This window comes from Zerene cesonia, unplaced genomic scaffold, assembly GCF_012273895.1.
Source record: "Zerene cesonia ecotype Mississippi unplaced genomic scaffold, Zerene_cesonia_1.1 Zces_u001, whole genome shotgun sequence".
NCBI lineage: Eukaryota > Metazoa > Arthropoda > Insecta > Lepidoptera > Pieridae > Zerene > Zerene cesonia.
The window spans coordinates 2,577,981-2,590,700 of record NW_024045131.1 but is presented as its reverse complement, the minus strand read 5'-3'; the positions used below and the strand labels follow the sequence as shown (position 1 = coordinate 2,590,700).

Below are 12,720 nucleotides of genomic sequence, written 5' to 3'. Positions count from 1 at the left end.
AAAAGTTCTTTTTTTTTGAATTGGCTTAATCTTATAATTTAATTTAAGATTTAAATTAAACAAAATAAACAAAAATATTCTTATCAAGACAAAATCACTTACAAGTAGTATTTTACTTATAATAAGTATATTATGTTGAAATTATAACCTTTAAATTTTGTACATGATGAAACAACAAACAAAAAGAGATTATCTATGATATAATATACTTATTCAATGCATTCCAAGTTGAAGTTGAAGAATTAAATATATTAACATGTAAAAACTTTCTAATAGAAATTTTATACACTCACTTATATTTGGAGAGAAACTCGCTGCCTCCCATTCCAGCTGCGGCTGTGAACCGCGAAGGTTCGCGCACTAGAAAGTTAACATTTAGAAATTAGAATAGAATAGAATAGAATATAAGTAAAGTAAATTGAAACAATTGTTTGTTAGATGAGATAAAATATTGTGTGAAATTACTACATTGTCTGAAAAAGGTCTCGACTCGGCATGGTGCCATAGTTGAATTAGACATCTATTTATAATTTTTTATAATCATACTAATATTATAAATTCGAATTCGTTTGTAAGGATTAGTGTGTGTTTGTTACTCTTTCACGCAAAAACAGTAGACAGCTGGACAACTGAAAAAAGCGTGGGGTGCTAACTTAAATTTTATTATAATTTTGTTTTGAGGTGATTCATTATGACTGATTGTTTCATCTGCAACTATAGATACATTAAACTCTTTGCCATCAAAAGTTATTTTCTAGTTTTTAGTTCAATTTGCAATAAAAGCGTGTTTTTTTAAACCATAATTATTTCCGTTGCATGAGGTTTGAAATCACAACAATTCTAAAGAAGTTTCACTTCAAAATGCATTAAAATACATTAAATCAATGAAAAAAAATACACATTCCCCTACATGTGGCACATATTCCTATATACCATTGTTTCGCTTGAATTTCGACCACTGGGCGACTACCAGCACAGATAAACAAACAGAAGCACTCACCATCTTCATCATCGCTGATCGTGATACAGTCATCACTGCTCTTCTTCTCTTTTTCTTTCTCCGCCTCAGTGTCCTCTTTCTCTTTTTCTTCATTATTCTTTGTTCTCTTCCTCAAACGCTTGCTGTAATATAAATATTTTTAACGCTTCCGCACGAATTGGGCCAGCTCGCACCGTGGGAGTACCACTCTCCACAGAAGATCGACAAGTGGAGGAGCCGGAAACCCGTATCTTATTCCTTAACCTAACTAGTTCTTTCCTTTTTCCCCCCCCAATCCCTTCCTCCGATTTTTCCCTCTAGGTACGGAACCCTAAACAGTAAACACTCACTTGAACTTCATAACTCCAGAGCCAATATACGCCGGCACGAATTCATCATCATCATCCTTCTCTGCACTCTTCTCCTCCTCCGACGTCGACGACTCCGCTGTCTCACTCTCGTCTGATGTCTTATCGCTCTCCTTCTATAACGATTTATTAAGAAGAGTATTAGAGTACCAGTAATATTTCATGACGTCAATATTGTTTGAAGAAAAAATGTGATAAATTGAGAAGTGTTGTTTTTTTTATTGTAAAAAATTTAAATAATAAGCTGAACTTATTTATTATTTCTATTCTTTGAAGTATTTGCAATGCTATGCTAAAGCTAAAGATTAAACGTTACCTTATCCAATTGCTTAATGGACTCCGGTATATCCTCTTCGTATCCCTCTTTCATTTGCTCCACGACCTCTATGTAGTCGAGCTCCGCCAAATACTCGTCGCCCTCGTTGAGACCGTCCTATTCGAATGAATGAATGAATGAATACTTTATATACTATCTACTGTACAATAGCTGTTGTCCTCAACTTCGCCCGCGCAGTATTAATAAATTTTCATGGTAAAAACCCTCATCCCCTATTTTAGTCCCTTGGGGGTAGAATTTATCAAAATCCCCCGGTTAGTCCGATCCGTCCAGTGGTTTGGGCTGTGCGTTGATAGATCACTATGTCAGTCTATAACCTTTGAGTTATATATATTTAGATACCGAAGGAAAACAGTACAAAATACACACAAATTGCTCCGAATGCGACCAGGAAGAGCCATCTCTTCTAGGCAACTAAAAATAACGAAACCTTAACAAACACAATAGAAAAGTAGGAGATTTTTAATATGAAATAAAGCAATTCATCAACACCAGCCCATATGTTCCACTACTGGGACACAGGGAGGGTGTTTCCCAGCAATGGGAACGAGGGTACAGTGGTAATAGTGGTATGAGAGTTTTGGCTATAATCCAGCTCGCTGGCCAAGTGGCAGTCCTCACCACTGAGCCAGCCACTGCTTCCAAAACGAAGCAATTAAGAAAAATTCAATCTTATAATCTTAGTTGAATCGCCTAATACCATATTTGTCCAAATTTTGTTATTCATTATGACTTTCCACTCACCAAATTGGCAGTGGCATCGGTGAGCAGGTTCCCCGCGTATATACACAAAAATGCCCCCTTGGGCACATCGTTGAGGGCACGAATGCCCCAACCTCTGTTCATTGTCTTGAACACCTGCAAATTATAGGAAAGAAGAAAAAGTGAATGTTTATTTAACACCACAGACAAAGTAACAACAATATTTACAAACTAATAATAAAATGGTTGATTTATAGCTAACTCGACGCTCATTTTTTTTTTTTTTTATGTCTGCTGCTGGTGGTTTGCCTGATGGTAAACGATCACCACCGCCCATGAACATTCGCAGAGGCTTAGACCTCTGAGAATGCGCTGCCCGCTTTTAAGGGATAAGGGATGAGGAAAAGATTGATGAATGGAAAGAAGGAATGGACTGGAAAGGGCTAGGAGAAGGAAATAGGCCTCCGGCTCCCCCACTCACCGTACGAAACACAATAGCAAGCTATTATTTCACGCCGGTTTTCTGAGGGGGAGTGGTACTTCCCCGGTGCGAGCTGGCCCAATTCATGCCGAAGCGTGCTCGACTCCCAATGGAGCGCTTAATCGGGATTACTTTTGATCCCTATATTCCTACGGAATATGGTACTTACGCGGGTGAAACCGCGGGTCGCAGCTAGTTACAATATATTTTATTCATGCTAGTATTTTTATCTATCCGACCTCAAGAAAAGGAGGTGATTCTTAATTTGAATGTGTTTTTTGTGTTTAGAGGGACAGAGCATTCGACCGGGTGAATCGATTTTGACGATTCTTATTTTGTTAGAAAATTGACACCTTCCGTGAGGGCCCATTTAAATTTGGTCTAATTGTGATAATTTAAGGTTTAGTTTTTTAATAAGAAAAATTATTGGATTAATAATATTATAATACCCACTTGTAATTTCAGCTGTAGCGGGTGTTGTGCCACTCTGTTTAAGCAAGTGGATTTACATTTACACCTGAAATTCAATAAAATATGTATCATATCACTATTTCGTTCTTTTTTTATCACAGTTAAAATTTGTCTTGCTTTTTTATATGACTCAAGAATGAAACATCAATAGCACTATTGAGAGTTTAAAAATCCGTAACATCGCAGTGTGTATTACTATAACATGAGTCTGTTTGATTGAATCTACTAATCTCAGGAAATGCTGAACGTATTTTAAAAATCTTTTCACCGTTGGATATATACATCCCGTAAAGGGGCAAAGGTAAAGTCAAGTATACATTAAACAGTTAATAAATCATCATCTCAACCTCGATGTTTTTTTATAAAATAATATACAATAATCTTCTTTAATATTACCAGCAAGAAAAGTATTTTTTATACAATATTTTTTATTTTTTTTATTTTTAATTTATAAGTGATTTCTTTTTTCAAAATTTCATACTATTTATATCAGTAGTAGTACTATAGTAAAAAAAAAGTATCTCACCTAGAGTTACACTCATATATACCGGAGGGCAGCGGTTCGGGCAGCCTCTTATACACGTAGCCGACATTGGCGCCATCCAGGCCGATCGTTCTAGCACCTTCCAGAGTCATCTTCCAACACGCGCACTTGGTTTTATCCTGGAAATGTTTGGTTAAAATTTTAAACAAATCATGCATACGCAATCGGGTGCTGAGCATATATTTTGTGCCGTTAGATTGAAAAAAATGTATATTAATACATTTAATTAGCTGTGCCCCGCGGATTTACCCACGTAGTACCTGATGTTTAAGCCTTCCTTAACAAATGGGCTATCTAACACTGAAAGAATTGTTCAACCCGGACCAGTAGTTGCCGAGATTATAGCATGTTTAGTCAAACACACAAACTTTTCAGCATTGCACTTTAATATAGGGTACATGATTCCAGATCGCGTAATTCCACTATCCCACCCATTTCTATTATCGCACTCAATGCCACAAAGAAGACTATTAACCCAAATATTTCCACTATCCCATCCAACACACAATATCCCACACATTTCCAATCCCACCACCATACCCCATCTCAACATCTCATCCAAGCCCACCAGCCTACTAATCCGACCACCCCATCCAACCACGCTATCCCATTCAAACCAAGCCCACAACCTTACTCAATTCTACAACCCCACCTAATCCCACCACCCTACCAGCCCGACTACCACACCTATCCCCCCCCCCTCCCCCGGGTACGCACCGCGCAGTCGTCGTCGCAGTCGCAGCCGCAGAGGAAGGCGGGGTCGAGGTTGAGCGGCACGCCGGCGGTGGGCGTGCGCTCCGTGTTGTACGAGCAGAACTCCGGCAGCGACTCGTCGTAGTAGTTCACGCACGGCACCGGCACGTTCTCCTTGCCGTGCGACAGGTCCTGGGGGGGGGCATGTGACTTCAAAATATATAAAAAAAAATATGGACACATGAGCACTTGGAGAGGCTTAAGGTCGATTGCAGACCTTACACCTCTATAAATGGAGTACCACCTTCAAACTGGAAAGGGATTAAGCAAGGACTGTCGAAAGGAATAAAGGACACGGAAGGGTAAGGAAAAGTATATGGGCCTCCGACACGCCCACTCACCAAACGAAACATGCTATTTCATGCCGGTCTTCTGTGGAGGTGTGGAACTTCCCCGATGCGAGCTGGCTCAATTCATCCCGAAGTGTGCAAAACCCACAAAAACCAACCAAAACTGAACAATAATCGAAATTTTCTGAAACTACCCACCTTCTTCGAGATGAGACACTTATTTATCACGAACTCGGCCAGGCAGTGCGTGTTGGGGTTGAAGTCGAACAGATCCACGCCCATGTCGGAGCCGACCGTCCGCAGGTACTTGTGCAGCTCCTTCATGTTGCGCACGCGCCGCCCGCACGGCGCCCGGTACATCACGCCCTTGTTGCCCTTCCAGCGGACTATTTGCCTGGAATTTTATTTCAATTTTGAATGGATTTAGAGGATAGAAAACAATGTATGAGCATGCAATATCTATGAGGCTAAACTGAAATTATCTGATAATATTTTGAATACAATTATTAACTAAAGTGTTGTATATTTGAAAATAAGCATTGCATACAAAATGTATCTTTCTAAAACACTGCCATTATCAAAATCATAAATACAATATATCTATTCAAGCAATACAAGCCCCTGTCGACGCGGTCCCCACAAAATAACACGCTCACGGCGGCCCGTATCCCTCTCCTACCCATCAATCCCAATCCTTTCCCAATATTTCCCATATTAATCCATTTCATATTCCGTCCCTCTCTTTTAAATTCTCATGTGTGTCCGCACCGCACAGTTTTTTTTTGCGTTCGCGTAGCACTATATAGCGGTGCGGAGGCACTGCACAACGGGCGAGTAGCACTGCAGAGCGGGCGCGTTGTACTGCACAACGGGCGAGTAGCACTGCAGAGCGGGCGCGTTGTACTGCACTACGGACGCGTAGCACTGCAAAGCGTGGAGCACACGAACCTCTCCCAGCCGCTGAGCAGCGGCTTGGCGAGCGGGTTGTAGGTGCGCAGGTCGCGCAGCGCCAGCACGTCGCGGCGCGCGCACGCAGCGCCGCACAGGTGCGGGCCCGTTATGCGGTGCGGACGCACTGCGTTCTTGGGCGTGTAGTACTGCAATATCATTCATCACATTTAAATTATTCAAATGGGTTGAGCTGAGACGATAGACGTTGTCTTCGTGCCAAGATTACACTAATATTATAAATGTTAAAGTTTGTTGGTTTTGCACTTTGTCCATCAATCGCACTGAAGCTATTGAACGGATTTTGATGAAATTTGTTATACAGATAGGATATGAACATCTTTATAATGTCCAGAAAATACATATTAACTTACCACAACCCGACTGGTGAAATTGTCCAATTTTGAAGACACAGGCGGAGTGGTCTGTGAAGGCTGTGTTGTTGACTTCTTGGCCACGGCGCGTTGGCGACGTATGTCCTATTAAACACGATTTTATTAGCTTTACTTGTATGTATGTATGTATGTTTGTATGTAACCGACTGTTTAAGACTCGATTGTGACCCACTTCAACATACAGATTTAATTCAAACTTTGTACTCTTATCAAGGATCGGTGCAATAAAATAATTTCATAAGTTAATCTTATTATCCCGATTATGATCGCCGGGAATAAATAATTTCGTTGCGTATACTCTGCATAAGCGCAAATGAGACAATTTAGTTGATTTTATTTTATTTTTTTATTATTTATTTATTTATTTCAAAAACAGAATAAAAAGAATACAGGTTCTGACCTGTAAGAGGTAAACTGCGTCTCGAAGGCCAGGTTTTATCAAGAAACATATTCTTTATTTGTTTTTTAACAATAACTATTATTTATTTACAAAAAAAAAAATATATTTGCACATTATTCACAACGTGAGGAAACCGGCATGTCGAAGACTCAAAAGTTCGACGACATGTGACCTACCAACCCGCACTTGGCCAGCGTGGTGGATTATGGTCTGAATCCTCATAGGAGGCCTGTATATATACAGCCATAAATGTTTTATGGCTTGTTACTGCTGCAACTGATGATGATGATTATGATGATGATGATACACATACATACCTCGTTAACAACATCCTTTTGAGACGCAGACTCATTCGACTTCATCTGCTCCTCTGACCTTGTGTATTCTACGTATGGTATGTTGGTCTGAAACAAAAAAAAAACTCTAATATTAATAACATAACTCTTATAATTATGTTAATTGTCTTTTTTCTTAGTGCGCTGAAGAGACGCATGTAACTTAATTCAACCGACTTCAATAAAAGAAGGTGCTTATCATTTTCACTGTGTCTTTTGTGTATGTTAACTTCTAACTTTTGACTGAGTGAACCAATTTTTATCATGTTTTTTTTATTTTATCTGACAGCTGATGCTTGCCATGTGGTTATGTTTAAATTTGATCTATTCTGACAGTTTGTAGGCGGTTTATTATTTCAAATACCAAGCTACTAAGTAGTTGAAAAATTGGGAGTACTAGCTGCGCCCCGGGGTTTCACCCGCGAAATTCTGTAGCCCGTAAAAATATCAGGATAACAAGCTGCCTATGTGCTATTCCAGTTGTCCAGCTATCTACGTACCAAATTTAATTGCAATCGGATCAGTAGTTTTTGCGTGAAAGAATAACAAACATACACATACATCCATCCTCACAAACTTTCGCATTTATAATATTAGTAGGATTTACTTAACCAAAACTAAAACTTTAGGTATCATCTTACCCTAGAATGCGCTTGCGCACGGGGCAGAGCCCTAGGCCTGTGCCTCTCGGCCGCCTGCTGCTCCAGGAACAGCGGCTCCAGCCGGTTGGAGCCGCGGTAGATCCACTCCACCCTCTCCTGGAGGTCCTTGCCGAATTGCACTAGGACCAGAGACGCGTCCACTTTCAGCACTTTCGCTGGACACCATTTGCCTGAAAAATTGAATTTAAACTATTTGTTAATGAGCCATTTTTAATAATCACACTTCCCACTAATATCATATTTATAGTGAAAGTGTATTTGTTTGGATGTTTGTCTGCCGCGTGGTTTGATATAGGCGATCCTAATCTGGACAATAAGTTACTTCAAGAAATTATTGTATTGTCACCAATCCCTTATAGGTGTACAAAATTTTAATTTTATATGTCCGTTTAAAGTGGGTCAATTTTGTAAAGCTAATAAAAGTAAGAAACCCAATAGATCTTTTCCATACACACCTCTCCACTCTATCCTAATAGATTGTCCAGCGTGCAACCTGACCATCGGCCTCTCCGGGTACTCCATTAGGTATTTCCTCACGAAATCCTTCGACGCGGAGTACACCTCCTCCCACACGAAGGAGGAGCATTCGCACACGAGCCGCGTGTTCTTGTGCTTCGCGTATTGCGCGTAGCCGTGGTCGAAGAAGATCAGGTACCTGTAGAGGTACGTGGGGGAAAAGCATATATTATGGCCGAGAAAAGTTTGCTAAAAACCTATATATATGTAATGTCTATAATATAAGTTAGTTATAGCTTAAGTTATAGGTTCCCTTTGGGTACAAATGTTTAAAGAAAATTGTGTTTTAATATTCTGTTGGATAAAAAAAGGATCCACACACGATAGAAGTAAAACTTCAGTAAATCGACAGAAGAATGAGATGAATATATATATAAAATAGTATATATATTTCTGTCTCATTCTTTGCCGGCTTCATTCTACACATTTTTGTATTTGTGTCTCTTGCCTGTCGTTTTTTCCGTTGCATAATGTTTAAAATCACAAAGATTCTAAAGAAGTTTCACTTGAATAATTTTCATTAAAGATTCAGACGTCGTTTTTCACTATTTGTCAAAACTCGTTTAGCTTTCTATAATTCTATAAAATGTCAAATCACTTAGAAACGTTGCGCGTTCGTACTGATTGTGCCTTGGTGTTCAAATGTTAATTATGCAATGTTCGGCCCAACTACCCTCACTTTGTTAGTAATCTTTGGGACCTGCTGCGATTCGTTATCAACTGACTACATCAAGTAGACCGTTGTGTAGAATCGCAGTACATTCTTAATACCTCAAACTAATATTTATCCCCCCCCCCCCTCTTTGATTTTAACAATATAATGTAACAGCCATTCAGAATCTATCGATACTCACCTATAATTATTAACAGGATTCGGTATTTCGGCAACCACGCCGGCGTAGAAGGAGTCGTTTTTCTTTTGCAATTGACGCTTTTGATTTGTGTCTTCGTATAGAGCTATCACTCGAGTACCTAATGTAGAAATGTGTAGGAGATAAATGAATAAATAGCTAGTTTATGATAAAAGTACGGTAACAGTGTGGAAGCGAAAAGCGACAAACGCTCCGCGTCGAGGTCAATACAAGACGGACGGCATGCGCTAGCAAGGCGATGCGCCCCCCGCGCACGGCCCCGCATCGCACGATGGGGCGAAGTTTAGCAAAACCTAACGGTATTCACTCAGCATTAGTGATGAGCACCTGTCGATAAAATGTTATCGATGGACGTACATCGATAATTTGTAATACGCATCGCCGGTTATGAAAGTGTTTTAAATAAGCTTTAATATAATATAATTAAATACCTATTTAAAAATATCATAAATATAATATAATATGTACATATGTGATATGTAAAGTAATAATATTACAGTGGCAGTACAAACTAAAAGTAGGAAAGTTACCTACACCACCCCCCTCCAGAGACCGTCAAGGGCGATAAAAATCAGTAAATCTTACCCGACGCCCAGAACGAGTGACATACTCTTTGGGTACATCTGGTGAAGGGTCGTCTTTATGGTCAGACAGTATGAAGGCCGGTTTAATACGGTCTATCGATACTGTGACCTCGTTGTTTTTACACGCTTTTTATTAGCTTCACCTGTATGTTTGTTTGTTTGTATGTTTGTTTGTTTGTATGTTTGTTTGTTTGTAACTGACTTCTTTGGGCGCGATTTTGACCCACTTTAAACGGCCAGATTTCGTTCAAACTTTGTAGATTTATTGAGGTCCGATGACAATACACTAATTTGATAAAATTATTCCAGTTTTCAATTTGCAAAATATGATTTTTGTTAAAGCGTGTTTTATAGTTTTTTTAAACTATTATATTTTATTTAACAATATCTTAAAACTTTACTCCCCCTTGACAAAACCTTACGTGGACCTTATAAGCCGGTTGTAGAGAACCACGAGATGCGTCTTCACGGAGGAAAATGTGATTTCAAGTGGCGAGATCCTTGTAAACGAAGATATTCGATTTACCATGACGAGTTGTTGGTGTTGGCTGCAGCTGTCTGGCCAAATTTCTAATGCGAGCTATGAAATCAGAAGTATCGGTAGTACCTACCGTGATGGGGTTGAAAAATTCACCCGGCAACCTCAGGGGTTCGCCGTATACCAGCTCAGCCGATGAAGACTGAAGATCTTCTTTAATAGCTGTTCGAATGCCTAACAGAACCCATGGTAAAGACTCGGTCCATCTCTCATTCCCATGGCATACGATCGCAGCTTTGAGTTGTCGATGGAAACGTTCCACCAGTCCATTGCATACTGGATGGTAAGCAGTTGTATGTTTATGTTCGAATGCGGCTATCTTGGACAAACATTGGAAGAGCGCCGACTCGAACTGACGGCCAGGGTCGGTTGTAATGTTTGTAGGACAGCCGAATCGAGCTATCCAACCTGAGAGTAAGGCTTTGGCAACTGTCTCTGCTGTGATGTCCTCGATCGGTATTGCTTCTGGCCAACGAGTATCCTATCTACCGCCGTCAGACAATACCGGTAACCATTTGAGAGTGGAAGGGCTCCCACAAGGTCGATGTGGATGTGTTTAAACCGTGACCTGGGTAAATTAAACGTGCCTAATGGAGCGGTCACGACAACGATCACGGCAAAATCTCTGCAGTCCTTGCGCACTCCTGGCCATATGTATCGCTCAGCAACTAATTTAGCCGATGCTTTAGCGCCAGGGTGGCTGAATGAGTGGAGACTTTCGATACTGGGACTGCGACCGTTGCCTGGAAGATGACTGGCGTCGCGGTCGAGTGGTCCTGCATCTGGATCTTCCACTTCTCTTCGACCCCAGCTTCTGTAGCTGTTTTCAAAGTTCGGCCACCTCACGCGTCAGGTCGCTGAGAACTGAGCCGGCGCTTTCCTGGCTCACGGAAGCGACGCCAGGAGTTGAAGTATCCAAGTCACAAACTCTGTCCGCCAAATCAGCGAAATCTTCTAGTGTAGCCGTCCCTGGTTGACCCGCCAAGACCGTCTGCGTGCCATAAGGGAGACGGCTGATCCAGATGGTCTTCAGAAAATCATTCGGGACATTAGATCCTGCCAAGCTCTGCAAGTGTCTAAGGAATCGAGATCCTGTCTCCCAGCTCCTCGTGCATCAGCAGCTGTTTTAATTTCTTCTCATTAGACTCAGTAAGACGTTTAATGAGCAGCGCTTTCAATACACTAATATTAGAATTTTTATAATATTAAGGAATCATTCTACTATGTGTTACTCACAATCGAGTTAGATAGCTTTAAAATAATAATTATAAAATAAAAAGATAGACAGATAGATATAGAGTCACATTGATAGATAGATACATACATGGAAAGGTTGATGGAGGTTTTTAAGAGAAGAGTGAACAGGTACCTTCTAGGGAAGCGCGCTCCATCTTAGACCACATCTCAGCTTACCATCAGGCGAGATCGTGGTCAAGCGCTTCCCTATCATGAATAAAAAAAAACACATAGCTGGACAACTGGAATAGCATATAGGCAACTTTTTATCCCGATATTCCTACGGGATACGGACTTAGGCGGGTGAAACCGCGGGGCGCAGCTAATTAGACCATAAGAGTATACATACGTGTGTATCATATGTATAAATAGGCAGCATTTGTGTGTAAACCTTACAAACAAAGAAAAAAGTATCAATTGGACTGTAAATTTATTTGTTTGATTCGTTTCTGGATAACTTCCGAGGGTTTTCCATAAATTAACGTGATTCTCCTTATATGAATTTTTAATGTAGAATAGAACCTAACCTAGCCTAGGCATAGGGACGCGTGACATTTTATCTAGAAAAGTTTTATTTTACTGACTTAACGTACATCATATTTATCAATCGCTTACCAATGGTCAGTCTGGCCTTGGCCGGCTCGAAATACGCTAAGCACTGTGCGGTGAGATTTTTGTACAAATTGCGGGGTGACGCTTCGAATTTCACACGACAGTTTGTATATTCTGTAACCTGTAAGGAGAAAAATCTGTAGAACCCTTTAAATTTGCAAAGAAAATTTAAAGTATGTTCACAAACTACTAAGAATTTCGTAAATTGACCTGGTGTAACCTATCTCTGTCGCTCCTATGTTAAAATAATGCGTCCGTCCCTTTCGCTCGAGATGGATCTCGTGCGAAAAGGATTTTTACGCAAGAATGAAGATCTAATCTATACTAATATTATAATGAAGAGTTTGTTTTTTTATTTGTTTGTTTAAATACGCTAATGTTTTTATTTAAACGTAGATCACTCGACACCAGGTGACTCGCCGGCTCCTTTGCCTGCATTTTATATATATAACAAAATACACAAAAATACAAATATGGCAACACACACAACAATAGAACTATTACTCACCGAAGCGCCCCCCACTTCAACGATCACGGCTTTTCCCCAGGACCGCAATTCCTTCCGCTTCGCGAACACGTCCATCCCGGGCCGCAACGCAGCCCGGACAATGTTCCCGGGCGGGGGCAAGTCCGCCGGGGCGACTTCCGCCGACAGTTTCACCACCGCTATATCCGTGTTCTGGAAAGTGTTTTTTTT

The 12,720-nt window shown here is 40.4% G+C and overlaps 1 protein-coding gene across 1 annotated transcript in view; it reads right to left on the bottom strand.

The window, feature by feature from the left end:
* Positions 1-12,720, bottom strand: part of LOC119838086 (histone-lysine N-methyltransferase eggless) — a 29,264-nt gene that overhangs the window by 2,641 nt on the left and 13,903 nt on the right. The window contains exons 16-32 of the mRNA XM_038363897.1: positions 12,532-12,702; positions 12,027-12,144; positions 9,036-9,153; positions 8,121-8,320; positions 7,645-7,835; positions 6,986-7,072; positions 6,248-6,352; positions 5,874-6,022; positions 5,124-5,319; positions 4,600-4,767; positions 3,865-4,001; positions 3,321-3,384; positions 2,429-2,542; positions 1,664-1,780; positions 1,330-1,463; positions 1,001-1,122; positions 294-360 (exon numbers count right to left, since the gene is read on the bottom strand). Of these exons, the coding sequence (XP_038219825.1) occupies positions 294-360; positions 1,001-1,122; positions 1,330-1,463; positions 1,664-1,780; positions 2,429-2,542; positions 3,321-3,384; positions 3,865-4,001; positions 4,600-4,767; positions 5,124-5,319; positions 5,874-6,022; positions 6,248-6,352; positions 6,986-7,072; positions 7,645-7,835; positions 8,121-8,320; positions 9,036-9,153; positions 12,027-12,144; positions 12,532-12,702 (2,258 nt within the window). The remainder of the gene's footprint in view (positions 1-293; positions 361-1,000; positions 1,123-1,329; positions 1,464-1,663; positions 1,781-2,428; positions 2,543-3,320; positions 3,385-3,864; positions 4,002-4,599; positions 4,768-5,123; positions 5,320-5,873; positions 6,023-6,247; positions 6,353-6,985; positions 7,073-7,644; positions 7,836-8,120; positions 8,321-9,035; positions 9,154-12,026; positions 12,145-12,531; positions 12,703-12,720) is intronic.